General features: G+C 37.3%; 1 protein-coding gene across 1 annotated transcript in view; it reads right to left on the bottom strand.

Moving 5' to 3' along the window:
• Nucleotides 1-1603: 1603 nt before the first annotated feature.
• Nucleotides 1604-21957, bottom strand: part of CDADC1 (cytidine and dCMP deaminase domain containing 1) — a 63399-nt gene continuing 43045 nt past the window's right edge. Inside the window, exons 8-10 of the mRNA XM_006879503.1 lie at nt 18767-18956; nt 8477-8537; nt 1604-1677 (exon numbers count right to left, since the gene is read on the bottom strand). Of these exons, the coding sequence (XP_006879565.1) occupies nt 1604-1677; nt 8477-8537; nt 18767-18956 (325 nt within the window). The remainder of the gene's footprint in view (nt 1678-8476; nt 8538-18766; nt 18957-21957) is intronic.

Below are 21957 nucleotides of genomic sequence, written 5' to 3'. Positions count from 1 at the left end.
CTTACAGGTGATTGGCTGATCGTATCACGTCATAGAGAATGATGGCATCATTACATCACTGCTTCCTGATAGCACAAGAAGTTATGCTATTTGACTAAGGTGTCCCCAAGATCACAGTTCCAACCCTTGTAACCCAGTGAGCCAATCTTACAGGTTGTTTGGACATCTAGGAAGCTTCTGTAAATATGCCCCAATGTCTGTTAGATAAGATACAGCCAGAGTGCTCCTTAGAGGCAAAGGTGATAAAGTTTTTTTCTTATATACTTTGGACGTGTTGCTATGAGAGGCTGTTCCTTGGAGGGGGATATCATGCTTGGAAAGGTGGATGGTTGGTGAAAGAGAGGAAGATTCCAGCCAGATGGATTGACACAATGACTGCAGTAATGGGCTCAAGTGTGTCAGATTTTGTGAGGATGGCACAGAATAGGACAGGATTCAGATATGTTGTTCAGAGTCACTGTGAATTGTACTTGACTCTACAGCACCTAACAAAAGTAATAATCTGCAGCACAAACGTGTATATACACATGCCCAGAGACACATGCAGATGTGTTTATTCACCCTTTCTGCCCACATAAATGCTTTCACATGTATTTACACAGTTGTTTTTACTAATTTCAAAATTATATATGCTACAGCACTTACCATATAGTCTTTTTGTCATGTACTTTTTAGTTTTTGAGACCTGATGTCTGAATTCACAAAATCAGCTCGAGGGGGAAGTTTTTCCTCTCTGTTGGCTCTGAAGAAGGTCCTTGTCTTTTTCAACTTTTGTGGGCCCAGCATTCCTTGGAGCTTCTTGACAACAATTTTCTCCTGGGTCTAGAAGGCCCTCAGCAAAGGGACACTGGATCCAAAGGATCAGCTCTACTCTCAGTCCTTCCTTCTTGGTGGTAGCCAGCACCCTCCTATCTGTTCTGACAAGATAAAAGCTGTACTTCAAGCAAGTGTGTAACTTGATAAAAGACATGAGTTGGGAGATAACCCATTATAAACCTCCTCCATTAACATCTGGAGGTTAAGTGATACAACACATATCTCAAAATGGAGAATAACCACAAAATGCTGGGAATCAGCCTAGCCTGCTGACACATATTTGGAGAGAACAAAAATAATCCATGACACTCCACATACTCTGGGAAGTTGTTTCTCATGATATCACACTCCAAGTCAGTGGGTCAAGAGTCATTCACACCCCTTTCTCAACCCTAGGAAACACAAAACATGTGCATTTATTTGTGGACAAATTTCCTGAAGTTTCTCAGAAAACAGAAATGAGGGAATCAAAAAGAGTGACTGCAATGTAGCAACACTGACCAGAGAAACGGATCATCCTAACTGATGATTAATTTGTTCCCATTAAATTATTGCTACCTCATTTAGTATAATAAAAGATATACTATGACATTCCAAAAAACACCCAAATAAATGTAAAATAAAAAAATATTCTCATTAGCATTCATTAACTAGCAATAAATTATCTCTCTTTAAAATCCTTTCCATTATTCACAAAATTCACCCTTATTGTCCAAGTTAACAAGGCTGAATTTTCAAAGTGCAATAAAAATTCTTGAGGCCTTTGCTTCAGGTTAGATGGGACTTCTTAGTGGTTTCCAAGACACAGTTTCTTGTGCTGGTGTTGGTCTTCATTCTGAGGCATGGACCTCAACATTCCATCTAGAAGTCAAGAAGAAACACCAGGAGAATGTCAGTTTAAAATACAGGTTATTTGTTTCAGCCATGAGGGTTCAAAGAGCAAAACAAGACTAAAATTAAAGGAATATTCAATTTATCTTCTACTTCTTTAGGGTTGAAGAGATCCTAGAATGGATTTTCAGGTAATGGAGTAGTAACTGACCTTTTACAAACTCAATTCACTTAACAACGAATCATAAACGTTTTTAGTCCTGAATAAACCAAAACATGACTACTCTTTAGGGAGTCTGTTTAAGGCATGCAGCTGCTAAGAGACCAGAGGCTTGAATGCCCCCAGAGTCCCCTCAGAGGAAAAGCCTGGAGAACCACTTCCTTTGTGTAAAACCGACAGTGCGCAGTCCCGTTCACTCTGACGCAGAATACGTTGCAACTGACATAACAGCTACTGGGCTCCTGTCTGATCATGTTTTGTTTTCTACATGGGTAGCCAATTCCCTAGCACCACGTGCTAGTGTGTTCTCCCTCCTATGATCTGCATTGTCATCTCTGTCATATAAAAGTTTCATCCACACATCTGTTTCTGGATTTTGTGTTCTGTCCCATGGTTCTATCAGAGCCAAGCTTCAAAGACATCACTTAACATGGTTTTTAACATTAAAGGGAAATCTCCCATGTTAATTTTTTTCCAGCAAAGCAGTAGTTCTTCTGCATATCATTAATTATAACATGTAGTATTCTTATTATCATTTACTTAGAAATAGTTTTATACCTTTACTATATTTTTTTCTTTGACAGTTACTTAAACAACGTGTTCTTATATAAAATCGGTAGGTTTTATAAGTTGAGTTTTCAACTGTTGATTTTAACTTGACTGTTTTGTGATCAAACAACCAGGTCTGGATATACTGATTCTTTAAAAATTATAAAGAAAGGAGCTCTGGCGGCCTAGTGGCAAGAAGATGTGCTGCAATTTTAAAAATGATAAATATTTGCCTCATGGACTAATTTATTTAATGTGCAAATTTGTCTGAAAAAAAATATGTTTTCTCAATGTATTTGGTACATGTCCTATGTTATTGTTAGGTGCCATCGAATTGTCTACAACTCATAGTGACCCTATGAACTCAGGTCTGAAACTTGCCTCATCCTGATGCTTGAGCCCACTGTTGCAGTCTCTGTGTCAATGCATCTTACTGGGGGGCATATATGGTTTTATGGAGCTCTGGTGGTTTAGTAGTAAGGAATTGTTCTGCCAGCCTAAAAGCACAGGGTTCAAGTCTACCAGCTGCTCTGTGGAAGAAAGATGCACAATCTCTGAGCCATTCTCACAATCGCTGGTATGCTCAAGCCCACTGTTACAGTCACTGTGACAGTCCATACTCTCGAGGGTCTATACTGATCCAGTATATCAGGTTTTGTATTTGTATTGTCCAGACCTATAACATACGTACTAATATTTCTGTCTGACTAACTGATCAATCATTGAGAATGATGTGCTAAAATGGATAATTGTGATGTGCTTATTAATCGCAAAATAATTTGCTATATAGTATTTATACTAAATACATATCTGTTCCATACTATTGTAGAATTATTATAGCTACCTGGTGATTTAACATAGCTACTCTACCAGTCTTCTGCTGGCCTAGCATTTACACTGTTCCAGGCCAGACAATTTGTTTTCTATTTCCCATAGCAAGCATGTTTGCTCTATATTTGTATACTTGCTTGTTTTACGGTTTGCTCTTATGGGCACAGCACTTATTTGTTTGTGTGGATGTATACTTGCTTGTTTATACTTTGATCTTATGGGTATAACATTTGTCTGTCAGTTTGCTGTACTGAAGTGACTTGCAAGTTGCTGTGATGCTGAAAGCTACACCATCAGTATTTAAAATATCAGTAGGGTCATCTATGGTGGACAGTTTTTGGTGGAGCTTCCAGAAAGAGCCAGACTAAGAAGCAGGGCTGGCCATACACTTCTGAAATAAAAGGCCTTAAAAATTCCTATGATCAACAGAGGAATACTGTTTGATATAGTGCTGGAAGTAAAGCCCTTCCCAATAGAAGACACTGGAAAAAAGAGGACTTACAGCTGGAAACATTAATAAATGGAATGTACAATGAATCCAGAAAAACTGAGTTCTAAAAAAAGGAAATGAAACATAAACAGATCAGTATCCTAGACATTAGTGTACTAAGGTGAACTTGTATCAGCCACTCCGAATCAGACAGTCACATGATATCTTACGCTGGGAATGACAAATTTAAGAAGAATTATGTTTCATTAATACTCAAAGAGAATATTTTAAGATCTATGCTGAAATATCATATGATTCATATGCATACAATAAGACCTACTAACACAACTATTATTCAAATATATGCACCACTAAAGCCAAAGCTGAAGAAACTAAGGATGACTTTCAACTTTTACAGTCGGAAATGGTTCAAAAATGTAACCAAGATGCATTAATAACAATGGTGACTGGAACACATTAGATGGAAACAAACAAGAAGGACTGTTACTTGGAAAATATGAACTTAGAGACAGAAATAATGCTGGAGATAGAATTTTGTACAATAACTGATTTATTCACTGCAAAAATAGTTTTAAAAAGCATAAATGGCAACTATACACATTGACGTCACCATCACCTAATTAACTCCAAAGAAATCAGACTGACTACATCTGTGGAAAGAGTTGATGGAGAAGCTCAATATCAGCAGTCAAAACCAAGCCAGGTGCTGACTGTAGAACAGAGCATCAGTTACTCATGGGCAAGTTCAAATGGAAGCTGAAGAAAATGAAAACAAGTCCGTGAGAAACAAAATATGACCTTGACTCTATATCCCAACTGAATGCAAAACCCATCTCAATCCATTGAACACTAATTACTAAATATCTTGTGAGCTGTGAGATGATATTAAGGATTTCACCCATGAAGAAAATAGAAGGTCATTCATTACAAAGACACAAATGAACAAAAAATAGTAGATAAGAAAAAGACCAAAACGGATGTCAGAAGACACTCAGAAAACAGCATTAGAATGTAGAGAGGCCAAAACAAAGTGAAGAGATGCTTAAGTGAAAGAGTGGAACAGAAGATTATAAACACCAACTTGAGGAGAGTATTATAACAAAATATGTGAAGAACTGAAGTTATAAAAATCAAAAGGAAAGAACACACTCAAAATTTCTTAAGCTAAAAGAACTAAAGGACAAATTCAAGGCTTGAGTTTCAATAATTTTGAACAATGCAGGAAGCATCACGAGAAGATGGAAGGAATATATAGTATCAGTGTACCTAATAAAATGGTTGTCACTGAATCATTTCAGGAAGTATATGATCAAGAGCCAATGATAATGAAGAAAGACATTCAAGCTGCACTGAAGATACTGGCAAGAAACTGACCCCAGGAATTGAATACCAATTGAGATGTTTTAAGGAACAGATGCAGCCCTGGATGTGCTCACCAATCTATGACACGAAATCTGGAGGACTGTTACATCGCCAACTGAGTGGAAGATATCTTGATTTGTTCCCATTCCAAAAAAGGTGACCCAACAGATGTAGAGATTGTAGAACCATACCCTTAATATCATACACAAGTAAAATTTTGCTGAAGATTACTTATTTTAAAAGGCTGGAACACAAACACATGAAGAAATGTTCAAAATCCCTAGCTCTAAGAGAGATGCAAATCAAAACAACGATGAGATACCATCTCACCCCAGTAAGAATAGCAAAATTTAACAGAACAACAAACATCAAATGCTGGCGAGGTTGTGGAGAAACTGGAACCTTATTCACTGTTGGTGGGAGTGTAAAATGGTGCAACCACTATGGAAGGCTGTATGGCGCTTTCTCAGAAAGTTGCAAATAGAAATACCATTTGATCCAGCAATACCATTACTGGGAATTTACCCTAAACAAACCATAACTGCCACCCAAGCAGATATATGCACACCCATGTTTACTGAGGTTTTGTTTGCAATAGCAAAGAGCTAGAAACAATCCAAGTGCCCATCAACAAATGAATGGATAGAAAAGCTCTGGTATATTCACACAATCGAATACTATGCAGCACTGAAAAACAAAGAACTCATGAAATATTATGTAAAATGGATGACCCTGGATGACATTAGGCTGACTGAAATATCTTAGTCACAAAAGGACAAATATTGCATAGGGCAACTGTTGTAAAATGGGACTGACATCAGGGTTGAGGAAAGACAGAAAAGGAGGGGAGGAATGATGTCTATTGCATTAAAACAGATAAGGGAGAGATCTGTTTAAAAGGGATATATGAATGGGTATTCTTCTCATTACAGAAGTCCAGAGTGAAGGCTGCATAGTGGAGTGAACTTGGGGGGAGGGATTACATAAAAATGAAAGAGTTTTTCTTTTTCTTTTCAAGGAGAAAAGTGATTTGGGGGGAGGGGTGGGCAGGGATAAAAGTGCAACAATGAATGACTGGAAACCCTAAGTCTCTGTAAACATTCATTAAAATTAATTTTTTTAAAAAAGGCTGGAACAGTCCATCAATAGACAACTGTCAGATATATGAGATAGACTCAGAAGAGGCTGTTCCATGAAGGGTATTATGGCTGATATCAGTTGGATCTTGGCTAAAGTAGAGAATACCAGACAGATATTTATATTTTATTGACTATAAAAAAGCATTTTACTATGTGTATCACAGCAACTAATGTACAGCACCGAGAAGAATAGGAACTCCAGAACATTTAACTGTGCAAATGTAAAACCTACACCAAGACCAAAAAGCAGTTGTCTGAACAGAACAAGGGAATGTAGCATGGTTTAAAATAAAAAAACCCTATCTGTCAGGATTGTATCCTTTCTCTGTACCTATTCAATTTGTATGCTGAGCAAATAATTTTATAAGTTGGACTGTATTAAGAATGTAGCATTAAGTTTAAAGGAAGATTCATCAACAACCTATGTTATGCAGATCATATAACCTTGCTTGCAAAAATTGAAGATTTGAAGCTCTTACTGCAGAAAATCAAAGACTAATATCTTCAAATTGGATTCCATCTCGAAATCAAGAAAACAAAAATCCTTGCCACTGGACCAATAGTCATCATCATGATAGATGGGCTGAGGCTGTCAATTATTTCATTTTACTTGGATCCATTATCAACATGCATAGTAATAGCACTCAAGAAATCAAAAGACGTGTTGCATTGGGAAAATCAGGTGTCAAGGACTTCTCCAAAGTGCTAAAGAACAATGAAGTCAGTTTAAATACTAAAGTGCACCTAATCAAAGCCATGGCATTTTCCATTTCTTCCTATGCATCTCAGAGTTTGACACAGAATCAGGATAATACTATGCATCGTGTAGGAGCAAAGATTTTGAAAATTACTATCTAACTTGGGAGGGACTGGAGAGCATTATGCTAGGTGAACTAACTCAGTCCCATAAGGACAAATACTATATAAGAACATTACTATAGAATGTGTATCAGGGTGCAAGGGGGTAGGAACAGAGTGGTGAGGATGGGAGGGGAGGTGGTTAATCACAAGGTGGTACAATTTGATGGGTAGAGGGAGAAGTGGGTAAAGGAAACGAGAACAATCTGGTGAGAAAAACAATGTATATGAACTTTGTAAGAAAACCAGGATAAAATAAAACTTTTATTTTTCAATTAAAAAAAAAAGAATAAGGAGATAGAAGAAGAATTGATGCCTCTGAACTATGGTGTTGTAAAAGAGTACTGAATATCCCATGGACTGCCAAAAGAACAAACAAGTTTGTTTTGGAGGAAGAGTAACCAGGGCACTCCTTGGAGCTATTGCTCCATCTCTACTAATTCCCCCAGCAGCTCTGAGTGAGAAAGATGGCCAGTCTCCTCTCATTGTGATTTCCAGCCTTTCAAGCCCCCTAGAGGATGGCTGAGTGGGAAGCAACTTGATGTTAGTGAGTTTCATTTTGAGTACTAATTCTACATATTCCTTTCCTAAATGCCCCATGTTTCATTTTGGCTTAGAAGAACATTTCTGTTTACTAATTCATGTAAGAATATTTTATAAAGTCACCATGTGCTGGAGAAGAGTCTTGGACATACCAGTGACTGCCAAGAAAACAAATAGGTCTGTCTTGGAGAGGGTGAAACCAAGTTTCTCCTTTGAGACTAGGATTTTTGAAGCTCCGTCTCACTTTGGGAACATGCCCAGGAGAGATCAGTCTTTGGAGAAGAACATCATTCTCAGAAAGGGTGGACGGACAGCACAAGAGAGGGAGAACCCAGATGAGATGGATCAATACAGTAACTGGGGCAATGTATGTTGGTGTGTCAGAATTAGTGACACTGGATCAGGACAGGGAAGGGTTCAGAGCTGCTGTACATAGGGTCACTATACATCGCAGGGGACTCAATAGCACATAGCAACAAGAACATACTATGACAGGTTTGAAAGCAGAATAGCATCCATTTCCTAAATAACATCCCTCTGGAAACGCAATATACTATGATACATGGCAATAGTTATAGAGAGTCTTCAGGTCTTTCGTTCATAGGATCACTATGAGTCATGCTCGACTAGAAGACACTCAACAACAACAACAACATTTGTATGGAATGGCAAAGTCAATAGGAGAAATTACTAATTAGTACTTTTCTTAAAATGTAGCATAATAGCAGATACACAAATGTTTGTGAACAAATTGCATGGCAAAAATGTAATCTGCAAAAGGACATGTTCCATCTTTAACCACAACATTTTTGCCACCTAATAATTAAAACTGACTATCTTAAGGCCGGTGCCAACAAGAAACTTGTAAATACATACTTTCTTTCCTTTCAGGTTCAAGTTGTTCAAGATCATAAGTTCTGGATGGAGTTCGCTGCCACTGTAAGAGAGCACATGTATTTATATGTTTAAAAGGACTGAGTAACAGTATTCTATCACTTCATCTTAAAAATTTTATACTTGTTTACATACAAAATTCATATATACATACATAGTGTTTCACATATTCCTGCATTTATATTTTGTTTCATACATTCTCATCCATTGTATTTTATAAAATTAATCACATTAATTTGTCTGCCATCGCCCTATCTTTTCAGATTCTCAATAGAATTAGTATTACTTCATTTTTAAAATACCAAACCAGCTTATAAAAAAAGTAAGAAAAAGAAGTTAGAATGTCCATATCGACAAAGTCCTAACAATGCCCTCATGAATGCTGGTGAATATGATTCGGGATCAGAACCAATGCTCTTACAGAAGGAAAGACCTTCAAGATCTTGTATGTTCATCTTATAGGCAAAGAAGTAGAAGACTTGCCCACAGCTACATATGAATAAAAGGCAGTGATGGGTGTAGAACTTGAGTCTTCCCATGTCCATGCACAGTGGACAGACTCTACCATGTGACAGTGTATCTACAGGACCCACAGGACTTTATAATAACAAGAAAGTAGGATATTAAAGAAAGAAAAGATGACCAAGATTACCTCATCTTTTAAAATCGTTATTACAGTGAAAACTGTGACGGCTGGAGGAGTGGACTGCCTCCTTTTTCCTCCTCTCACAAGCTTGCACCTTTGACAAGTCATTCCACTTTGTCTCTTTTAATGGAAAATGTCTGAGTTTTCCTTTTCTGGTACATTTCTGACTTACACAGGTTTTATGTTATATTATAGACTTCTATCCTGTCTTGTTAAATGGTGACATAGTGGGTAAGAAGTTGTGCTGTCACCAGCTGCTCTGAGGAAAGAAGATGGGCAATCTCCTTCTTTATGATCTACAGCCTCTAAAAAACCTGCTGGAGAGTCAGCTATGAGTTGGTTCTTACTGGTTGACAATGAGTGACTGAGTATCATGCTAAAGAATTTCTCTGATGGTGATTTTTTATCTCAACCATTTGGAAAGAAAAAGAGAAGTGAAAAGATTCTCAGATGCTTTAGGTAATGAAAGAGAAAACTAAGAAAAAGCGAGTATAACTATTATCTCATAGCACAGTCCTTGCTTTCTAGAAATTTAGCTAGAAATTCCCTTCATTAGGAATACAGATTCAGCTAAATGGGTCTGGAACATCCCATGAAAGATGAGCCTCTCTTCATATACATATGAATATGTCAACCAATGAAGAGAAATAAAAAGCAAATCTCAAGGGAGAATGGAAAGATTATGAAAGAAATATGGTTAAGAAATGATTAAGTACTGAGAAACAATTTTAACTAAAATTCACATTTTCTTTCAAGTGTCAAATTAATCTTAGAAGGGCCTCGATCTTGTGTTCTGCCTCTGCAATGTTCACCACTTCAACATGTATCAATGAGTGATATTTATGAATACACACCCAGCCAGTAAGGTGAAGTCTCTCAGAAGTTCCAAGAGTGGGGAAGGCATATATATAATTTAAAATCTCCTCCTCCTCCCATCCCACATATCTCTGTGAAATATGGCATGTGAAATGAAATTTTTAAAAAAGGGAAGATATACACATCCAAATCAGAAAGGCTGCTAAGAACAAAAAAAAACAAACAATGGCAGATATTAAGAAGGAAAGGATCAATATATTTGACCACAATAAGTTGTATAATTTCTATATTTTTTTAAAAAAAACACCAAACCAAACATGTAATAACAATGGTAGAAGACAGAGAGCTTTCATCCCCTTGAGAATGGGAATACGACAGAGACACTCCCTGTCACCACTTTTATTCAACATTATACTGGAAGTCCTATCCAGGGCAGCAAGGCAAGAAAGGAAAACAAAGAGTCCCCAGATTAGAAAATAAGAAAGAAAACTAGCTCTATTCACAGGTGACATGTCCATATTATAGAAAACTAATGGGTAAGAAGTTGCACTGCCAACCCAAAGACAAATAGTTCAAGTCCACCAGCTGCTCCAAAGGATAGCAATCTCCTCTCGTGCAATTTACCACATCTGAAAACCCACTAGAGGGTCAGATATGAGAAGGTTCCAACTCTATGGTACATAACAACAATAAACAACATATTAGAAAAATCTCAGAAAGGAAGGCACATCTTATCAATTTAGCAAAGATAAGATCAACTCACACAAAAAATTTTACACTAAGAATGAAACTTCAAAAAGGAGATGAACAGTGCCAATTATAATTGTCCTCAAAAGCATAAATTACCTAGAAATGCACCTAAACAGGTAGGTAAAACACTTTTACAAAGAAAATTAAAAAGACAAAAAAAGAGACATAGAAAAATGGAAGAACATTCCATACTCATGGACTAAAAGTTAATATTGTAAAAATGTCATTACTATCTTAATCTATAGATACATCTATATTATGCAATGCTGATTCAAATTCTAACACCATTCTTTAGTGAAATGAGATATTGAAAGACTCCAAATAACCAGAGCAATACTGAGGAAGAACTAAGTAGGCGGTCCCACACTTCTCAACGTCAAAATGCACAATTTTCAAAGCACTCATTGTCGCCGAGTTTCACCCGACTCACAGGTGCCACTACACTGGGTTTCCCAGGCTGTAAATCACACAGGGGATTGCCCATCTTTTTTCCATGGAGCCACTAGTGGGTTTGAATCATCAGGGAAGTGTGGACTTTGGGTTAGCAGCACAACTCTGTACCGAATATGCCACCAGAATTCACACAGTGATCAAAACAGACTGGCATGGTTCCACATCAGACCAATGCAATAGGATTAAGAACCCAGAAGTAAACCCATCCATCTATGGGCAGCTGATTTGAAACATGAAACCAGAGAAACAGTCTCTTTAACAACAACAACAACGACAAACAACAATAACAGAAAAGTCACTGCTGTCAAGCCTGCTCTGACTCACTGGATTTCTGGGATTATAGAGCACAATGGGAAGTCTGCCCATCTTTCTGTCAAGGAGCCGCTGGGGATTTCAACTGTCAGAGAAGCACAGCCTTTGTGTTAGCAGTGCAAGTTGCAACACAGCACTTGCTATGATGCCAGAGCTCACTACTAGCAAGACTGGATACCATTTACAGAAAAATGAAACAGGCTCCATACCTCACATTAAACAAAAGCTAATTAAAATTGGGTCCCAGATTTAAATGTTAACGTTAAATACATATAGTTCCTAGAGGATAATATAAGGGCAAAATTATGGGGCCTAATTTTCTTGGAAAATTTGTACAAGGACAAATTAGATAAGTTTGTTGTTGTTGTTGTAAGGTTCTACTGAGTCAAGTACAACTCATAGCAGCCCTATGAACAACATACCTGAACCCTGTCCTAACCTGTGCCATCCTCATCATTCCTGACACACCTTAGCTCACTGTGGCAGTCACTGTGACAATCCATCTCATTGGGGGTCTTCTCTTTTGCTGACCCTCCATCTCTCCAAGCATGATATCCCTTTCCAAGGAATAATCTCTCCAAGCAATATACTTAAAACTTAAACACTTACTTGTACTCATCAGAAGGTATATCAAAAAAGGAAAAAGTGATCCTATAGACTGGGAATAAATCTTTGGGGGAAAACCTTGTATGATTAGTAGCTAATCTCTAAAACATAGAAAACATCAACATCTCAGACATCACAAAAATTGTTCTTATGTGCCTCGGAATTGAGTACAACTAACAGCAACCCTAGGGATAACAGATGTGACCTTGTCCTATCTTGGGCCATCCTCAGCACCTCTGATACGCTCGAGCCCATTGCTGCAGTCACAGTATCGATCCACCTTCTCTTTCGCTGACACTTTACCTTTCCAAGCATGATAGCTCTTGCCAAGGAGTAGTCTCTCGTAACAACATGCTGAAAGTACGTGAGATGAAGCTTCTCCATCCTTGCCTTTAAGGAGCACACTGTTGTTTTGACAGACCATGGGATATTCAGTACTCTTCTCCAACACCATAGTTCACACACATAAATTCTCCTGTCATCCTTTTTCATTATCCAGCTCTTCGAGGTATAATAAGTTATTGAAAAGAGAAATTCCTGAATCAGGTGCATCTTAGCCTTTAAACGGACACCATTGCTCCTCAGTACTTTGTGGAGGTCCCTGACAGCAGACTTTCCCAATTCAACACATCTCTTGTTCTCTTAACTGCTGTTGCCAGCGGTGTTGATTGTGGATCCAAATAAGATGAAATTGTTGACAATTTGGATCTCTTCTCCATATTGTACAATGGCCCAGTGGTGAGCATTTTGTCTTCTTGATGTTGAGATGCAATCCATATTGAAGGCGATAGTTTTTGATCATTTGCAGTAAGCATTTCAAGTCTTCCTCACTTTCAGCAAGCAAGATTGTGTCATCTGAATAAGGAAGTTTGTTAATGAAGCTTCCTCTGATCTTGCTGCTACATTCCTCTTCATAAAGTCCAGCTTCTAAAATGATTTGCTGAGCTTACAGAATGAATAGGTTTGGAGAAAGGATACAGCCTTGATGCACACCTTTCTTAATTTTAAACCATGCAGTGTTCACTTGCTCTCTGTAGACAACAACCTCTTGATATAGGTATAGGTTTTGCATGAGCACAATTAAGTGTTCTGGGATTCACATTCTTCTCAATGTTAGCCATAATTTGTATGATCCACACAGTCAAATGCCTTTGCATAGCCAATAAAATACAAATAGACACTCTTCTGGTCAGACCCACCTGACATCTGCAATAATATCCTTGGTGCCATGGCCTTTTCCTAAACCCAGCCTAAGCCTCTGGTAGTTTTCTGTCAAAGTACTGCCCTAGCTGTTTTCAGATTATCTTGAGCAATATTTTTACTTGCATGTGATGTTAATGATACTGTTTGATAATTCTGACATTCTTTTGGATCACTAATCTTAGGAATGGGAAAAAATATGTATCTCTACCAGTCAGTTGGCTAGGTAGTTGCTGTCTCCCAAATTTCCTGGCACAGACAGTTGAGCATGCCCAAGACTGCATCTGTTGGTTGAAACATATCAATTAATATCTTATTGATTGCTGGGGCCTGATTTTTTGCCAATGCCTTCAATGAGGCTTCCTTCATTACCATTAGTTCTTTTTTTTCCTTGGCTACTTTCACTCATCCTCTGCTCTGTTTATTATATTATTTATTATACTAGTTTATTTACAAAATTTGAGTACATTAATCATTGATCATTGGTATTTCCTGACATATTCCAGTGTTGGCCAGTTCCTTTTGATACAGTAACTATGTATAGTCCCACCATTTTCTTTTGATGCTTCCTGGATCATTCAAGATTTTGCACAGAAGTCTTGAACACAAAGATAAACAATCCAATTTTAAAAATGACAAAGAATATGACTAAACACCGCACCAAGGGGGACATTAAAGTGGCCAAAGCAAAACTGAAAAACCATCTGCAGGAAACTGAAGCAAGACCCACACATCACACCATACACAAATCCAACTCACGATGGATCAGGGACCTAGGAGGAAAACCAAAGACTATAAAACTCATCAGAGATGAACTAGAAATAACTCCAGAAGCCCTAATCCGCATTATGAACAGACTTCCAAACATAATAAAAACATGCAACGAGGAGAGGATTAAATAGATGAATGGGACCTTCTAAGAATCGAATTCCTATGCACACCAAACTTCTCCAACATGGTAAGAAGAAAATCAACAGACTGGGAGTAGGGTTATAAAGGTGTACAATCACTGTATTTGAAAACAGTGTGGTACTTCCTCAGAAAGCTAGAAATAGGAATACCTAGCATAGGATCCAGCAATTCAGCTGTTAGGTGTATAATCTAATACAATAATAGTGATATAAAGAAACATATGCACATCTATGTACCCTGCAGTATTATTCTTAACAGCAAAAAGATAGAAAAAACCTAAGTGTTCATCAATAGATGACTAGCTAAGCAAATTGTGGTACATATATGCAAAAAATATTATGCAAATACAAAAAACAGTGATTAGTATTCAAAACAACAGATAAATCTGAAAGATAATAAGTTCAGTGAAATAAGCCAACTACAAAAGGATACATATTCTATGAGCCCACTTTTACAATGAGAAGACTAGGTATCCAAACAGAAAACAATGTTTGTTGGTGATTACTAGGGATGGGAAGATGAGGGAGGAGGGATCGATGTTTAGACAGCAGACACATGATTGGAAAGGTAACACAGAATGAACAGAGAGTATAAAAGGAAGGATTTTTTTAAAAAAAGAAAGAAAAAGTATTTTATGTCACAAGTCATCAAGGAGAAAAAGGAAAGAAAATCAAGAGCTATATTTTTAATAAATAATATGCTGACACATGTAAGTACACCATAGAGAGCTCTGGTCGCATGGCCCACAGAGAGCCGTGCCGCTAACCCAAAGATGCTGCCTCTCTGGAGGTTTGAATCCACTAGCAGCTCCTCAAAGAAGGATGGGCAATCTCCCTCCGTGAATGCATAATGCATAGAAAATGGCACACTTTGCATATGAAAATAACAAGGAGTAAAGCTGGTGCCAATTGGCAAAAAAGTGTGTAACAGGCATATTTTCCGTGTAAAATACAGGATGACAATTTTTAACCTCTCAAATTGAAATTTTGATAAAAAGGAAAGTAAAATAATCTACAACCTTAATGCTGAAAAAGAGTGCAGAAATTGCAGTGTTTATATAAAAAAAATTGGTACAATCCTTGTGGAGATCACCTTAGTAACAACTTACCAGCAGCTTGAAAATATAAAAGAAATCTATCCTATTTATAACTGTAAAATCTTAACATTCAATCTAGGTGCCCATCAGATGAGGGGTGGTTAAATGATCTCTAGCATGTCTCTATGTTGAAATTTTGCATAATTATTGAAAATTAGTTTTAAGGGATGACAAGAGAAGGGTATTGATTGAAGGGGAGAATTGTGAGACAAAGCTCAAAAATCATATTTACTGGTCTCACAGAGGCTGGTGGGACCTACCCAGAAAACAATGGCTTTTCATTACCCTTTAAGCCTGGAAACGAAACCAGCTCCATGACTCAACTCCAATCAAACAGGCCTAGAAGTTGATCAGTAACACCAGCAAGGAATCAACTCCTTAGAAAAATCATCCATGGTCAAAAGGGCAACATCTGCCCAGGATGATTCACAGAAGCCAGGAAAAAATAGGAAAGAGGACTATTTAAAGTGGAAACAAGGCACCACGGTAAGCAGGCAGTGTTGTTGCTACGTGGAGAGTGCAGCCAGTGTCACACAACACAATGTGCATGAGTTGTTGAATGGAAAACCAAGTTACTCTGAAAGTTTTCACCAAATCACAACAGAAAGTTGTTTGTTGTTTTTTTTTAAAGGAAAATTAATCTGATATTATGAGCATGATCATTGTTGAAATTCAAACTTAGAATAAACTCAAGTGCTTACTTTAGTTACTCATATGTCAAAACTAGTTATTTAGTTAACCAGGAAATAGTTTAAATAATTTACGTAGCACTACAAGAAAGGCTAGAGGAAGGGAGGGTTGAAAGTTAGAGATCTCTTGGGGAGCTCTGGTGGCCTAGTGGCAAGAAGCTGCACTGCAATCCCAGAGGAGCACGGTTTGAATCCACCAAATGCTCTGCTGGGAAAGGAGGGACAATCTCCTCCTGTACCAGTCAGATCTGATTTGACGGTACACACACACACACACACACACACACACAAATAATAAAATAAAAATTAAAAAAGAAAGTTAGAGATCTCGTCTTTATCTGAAGGAGAGCTTCCTGAGAATGCCTTGGGCTTAGAAGATGGTGTTTATACCATCTCTAGCTCTGATAAAATGTAAATAAATAAATTTAAAATAAAGAATACCCAATGAAAATAAAAGTGGTAAAAACTGTATACTACTAGAAAAAGCATTATTTTCTCTGATTGGATAACAGGAATGTGAAGATGAAATTTCTAAATGGTTCTATTACATGCCTTTATTATCCACTGGAAATTCTAATATATAAAAATAACATCAAATACTAGGATTAAATGTATTAAGTGATAGAATATAATAAAAAAAAGCAACTCATAACTCTGAACAAATATTTTTGCTGTCTAAAACATTATGGAGCAACTGGTGGAACCATAACAGGATAAATGGATTAAACTTGGCCAATTGACTGTAAGAGATCCATATTTATTCCCATTCCAAAAAAAAGTGACCTGACAGGGTGTGGAAATTATTGACAATATCACTAAAATCACACACTAGAAAAATACTGCTGAAGATTATCCAGAAAAGACTTGAACAGTACACTGACAGAGAACTACCAGAAATACAATCAGGGTTTAGAAGAGGCCGTGGCACTGGGGATATTATTGCCAATATCAGCTGGATCTTGGCAGAAAGCAGAGCGTATCAGAAGAATATCTATCTGTGTTTCATTGACTATTCAAAGGCATTTGACTGTGTGGATCACAATAAATTGTGGCTAACCTTGAGAAAAATGGGAATCTCAGAATACTTGATCATGCTTGTATGAAACCTATACTTGAACCAGGAAGCAGTCCTCAGAACAGAGCAAGGAAATACTGCATGATTAAAAATCAAGAAAGGAGTGTGTCAAGGATGGATCCTGTCCCCATACCTTTTCAATCTGTATGCAGAACAGATCATTCAAGAGGCAGAACTTTATAAGGAGGAGTGTGGCATTAAGATTGGGGGAATACTCATTAACACCTATGATATGCAACCTTGCTTGCTGAAACTGAAGAAACTGAAGAAGACCTGAAGTTTTCAATATGGATTGAAGCTCAATATCAAGAAGACAAAGATTCTCACCACTGGGCCAATTAGCAGCACCATAACAGATAGAGAAGATATTGAGGTTGTTAGCAAATACAGCTTGCTCAGATCCGCAATCAACATTCTTAATACCAGCAGTCAGGAAATCAAAAGATGAATTGCATTCAGAAAATCAGCTGTCATGGACCGCTCCAGTGCTGAAGAGCAACGATGTCAATCTAGATACAAAGGTGTGCCTAATCCAGGCCATGGTCTTCTCAATTACTTGTTATGCTTCAGAGAGTTGAACAATGTCTAAGGTTGACAGAAGAAAAGATGTTTTTGAGTTGTGGTGCTGGAGAAAGTCTTGAACATATCACAGACTGCCAAGAAAAAAAATAGGTCTATCTTGAAGAGGGTAAAACCAAGTCTCTCCTTGGAGGCTAGGATTTTGAAGCTCTGCCTCACTTACTTTGGGCATGTAGCAAGGAGAGATCGGTCCTTGGAGAAGGACATTATGCTTGGAAGGGTGGATGGACAGCACAGGAGAGGGAGACCCCAGATGAGATGGATTGATACAGTAACTGGGACAATGGGGGTTTGTGTGACAGAATCAGTGAGACTGGCTCAGGAGAGGGAAGGGTTCAGAGCTTCTGTATATAGGGTCTCTATGCGTTGCAGGTGACTCAACGAACAATAATATTCTATGACAGGTTTGGAAGCAGGAGTGGCGTCCACTTCCTAAACAGTATGCCTCCGGAAACTCTATAAACTTTGATAAATGTCAATAGTTGTAGATGGGCTTTAGGTCTTTTGTTCAAAAGGTTGAGTTATGCTCGATTCGAAGACAATCAATAACAACAATGCATTAATTTCTTGATCTTGGTACATGTATTATGATTATGTAGGAGAATATTTCTGTTGGAAAAAATATACATTAAAGCAATTGAGGATGACTTTTTATCAATGTCAACAACTTAATCTCAAATTCTTTGTATTATTTGTTTCTTTTGACTTTTATGTATGGTTGGAATAGGTTAAGAAGAAAATTTAAAAATCTAAACAGTGGGAGGGAAAAGTGTAGAGTTAATTCTGAGTTTGCCATGAATTTACCTTAATATTTCACCTCTTTTTAAAAATGCCAAATTCTCAATTGTTTTCTGCTGCTTCTCCTGATGAAACATGCATGGATCGCCATCTTTTGGGTAGTATATTTTCCACCTTTTCCCACTATCCCAAGCCAGAGGGACTAGTGAATCATTTTCTTTTATCAGCTTGGTGTTCAAGATAATGTAGTGTCAAAATTCAACTTGTATATTTACAATTATGTATGTGTCTGCACCTAAAAATAAGCTTAATTAATTTGTAGCCTACTGAAATTCTCTACTAGCGTAGCAGTCACTATGATATATGTACCAAGAAAACCTTGAAAAAAGCATTTACTTACTGTGAATTTGCTAACACCCTCAAGTTCTGCAAACTTCATGTAAGAGATATCTGCCTTCTTTTTCCCAACATCAACATCTCCTGCATAGATTTGTTTTATGCCTGCACCTTTAATTAAAGGTACACATTCATCACACGGACATTTTGTCACAAAAATCATGCTTCTTTCTTCTGGCTTTATTTCTTGACACCTAAAAAGAAAATTTTTTTCTTTTTTATTTTAAGGAAGGTAGTTTTCAAAAAGGTGAGTTATTTTTTTAAATAAACTTTAAAACACTGACACTATAGTGATTGGTAAACAAATTTACAACCTCAAAAGTAATAATCAAACCTTAATCTTGCTCAATTTGTTAATGATCAAAATATATAAGCTCATAAAATATTACAATACAGCTTAAACAGAGTAATTATTATAGCTCAAATACTAAGCAATTTGTAAAATAGCTTCCAATTAACTTGTAAAATTGCTTTTTTTAATTGATAGAGCCCAAGCAAGTGGTGAAATTTTCAGTAAAGAAAACAAAATAAAAAAAGAGACTTGTAAAGAGGCAATTCTGAGCAGACACACTCCACAGATACAAGAAGAAATACAAGAAGAAAACAGTGTTTGCTTTGAGGGGCTCTATGACAAGGAAACCAGATGGGGACTGAAGCCAAACAAGAGTCACCTTATTAACAATGAGCTGAACATCCCCATCTTTGCACCTCTCTCAGCCACACGGGCTGTTGGTTTCTATGAAGTGGGTAATGGCCCCACAAAATGAGCCTGCTTCACTAACCACGACAACCCCAGCTGAATGCAAGCTTCTGCCCTAAAATCCCTGGAGGTCTGTTTGTAGCGTTAAGAAGTTGAAGCCCCAATGACATGCAGTTCAAATGTACTAGCTGCTCTCAGAAGGATGGGCAATCGTCTATGTGATTTACTGCCCCTGAAAATCCACTGGAGGGTCAGCTATGGGTCATTTCTGACCTGACCTGAAAAAAAAGTAGTGGAATCTGCCTTCCTAATCAACACTCTACTAGCCTCCCTGAGCACCCTCTCAAATCAACAGGACACTCTTGCAAGGAATCAGTTCAGTATCTTTAGTGAAGATACACTCACAGCCAAAACACTCTGGGTGGAGCTATCAACAAGGTAGACCCTTCTTGGAGGACAGGGGTCTATTGGGAATGTGACTACATCTTTCCCAACCATTAATTGCCAGCTGCTAGACTGATAGGAATCTGTTGGGAAGGTGCCCTTCAGTGAAATCAGAAGGTAGGTCACCTAAGAGGAGAGAGAGTGTTCCTTCATGCTTTGCAGAGTGTTGTGGCTCTCAAATCAGCAAGAAAGATGTCTTGGGGATTCTTCTAGAGAGCATCTGCCTGTTCTTCCCCTGACTGAGAGCTCACATATAAGAAAGGGACTGTACTCCCTGAAGAACACCCCCTGGTTCATACACAGGTTCTTCCCTGATACGGTGGTGTATGCTGATGGGCAGACAGACTACAGAGTGCTGCTCTCCACTGTGTTTGAAAGAAAGAAAATGAGATAGTTGGAACTTTCAATATAGCCGAAAAATGAGATCTGGAACTTTCAAATCCCAATTAAACCAGTAAGGGAAAAGAAGCTATCACAGAAAGGAAAGGAAATGGTAGGCAAGAGCTGAAGGTTCTGTCTTCTCAAGAGTTCTTTTTAAAAAAATGTGTGCAGGTAAAAATACCAAATACTGGAGAAAATGTGGAAAGTTAACACTCTGAAAAATTCCAATGCTTCAACAACAAATCATAAGACACAGAAAGAACAAAGAATAAAAGCTTATCCAAATGACTATGACACAATGAGTGAAAATACATATATAGATGACTAAAAAATGAAAAATGGAGGACTACAGCATTAAGTACAATTAAAGAATGAAGACACAACAAATATGGAGGGAGGGGTAGGCAGGGAGAAAAGTGCAACATTGAATGAATGGAAACCCAGAATCTATGTAAATGTTCACTAAAATTAATAAAATAAAATTTAAAAAAAGACACAACAGACAGGGCTAAGAAAATAATGCTAAAACAAAATGAGAATCTAAAAGAGAGAGACAAGTGTCAATAACTGAAACAAACACAATAGAACTTAGGAAGAGATTTAATAAGAAGAAAGAATTAGTGAATTAAAGGGCAATATAGGCAAAATTATAAACACTGAAGAACAAAAAAGAGTATAGGTTCAAGAGGATGATGAATAATTTAGTGGAATTAGGAACTCATAGGAGATAAGAGATGGAAAGGGACAGACAGAATGATTGAAGGAATAATGATGGGAAAGTTCCCTAGTCTGATGAAAATATGAATCTACAAAGCAAAGAATCTCCAAGAATCTCCAAAAAGAGAAATGCAAAGAAATTTACACCAAGACCATCAAAATTTGGCTTTCAAAAATTACAGGCAAAGTCCTGAAAGCAATGATAGAGAAGCAAATAGTTCTATTCAAAGGATTCCACCAAGATTGTCACTTTTTGCTTGTCAATTTCTGGTTGTCACTTTCAGAAATGTTAGAAAATGGAATGATATCTTTAAAGTACTAAAATAAATGCAAAATGTGTCAATCAAGAATATTATCACCAGGGAATCTATCTTTCAAGAAAGAGAAGAAAATGAAATAATTCTTAGAAAAACAGACTTAAGAGTTCATATCCACCAAATCAACCCTACAAAAGAATACTAATGGAAATTCTGTAGAGGTGTGGAAAAGATTCCAGGAAATCATTCAATACTACACATACAAAGTTGTTGTTGGTGGTGGTGTTGATCGCCATCGAGTCAAGCATGACTCATAGTGACTCTTAACAAAAGACCTGAAGCCTTTCTAAAACTATTGTCATTTATTAAAGTTCATAAAATTTCCGGAGACATGTTGTTTAGGAAGTGGACGCCACTCCTGCTTCCAAAGAAAGTCCCCTAATTAAGGGAAATGCATGGATTGTATAGGGCTAATAAGGTATTCATACTTGATAATTCTAAATATTTTTCTTTATACTTTTTAAATAAATATGTTGTTGCTGATGTTAGATGAATCTTGGCTGAAAGCAGAGAATACCAGAAGAATATCTATCTGTGTTTCATTGATAATGCAAAGGCATTTGACTGTGTGGATCATAACAAACTGTGGCTGACTCTGAGAAGAATGGGAATCCCAGAACATTTAATTGTGCTAAT

The sequence above is a fragment of the Elephantulus edwardii genome, unplaced genomic scaffold (genome assembly GCF_000299155.1).
Source record: "Elephantulus edwardii isolate Elephantulus edwardi_28Jun2011 unplaced genomic scaffold, EleEdw1.0 scaffold00004, whole genome shotgun sequence".
In the NCBI taxonomy this organism is placed as follows: domain Eukaryota; kingdom Metazoa; phylum Chordata; class Mammalia; order Macroscelidea; family Macroscelididae; genus Elephantulus; species Elephantulus edwardii.
This window is presented reverse-complemented; position numbering and strand designations above follow the sequence as displayed.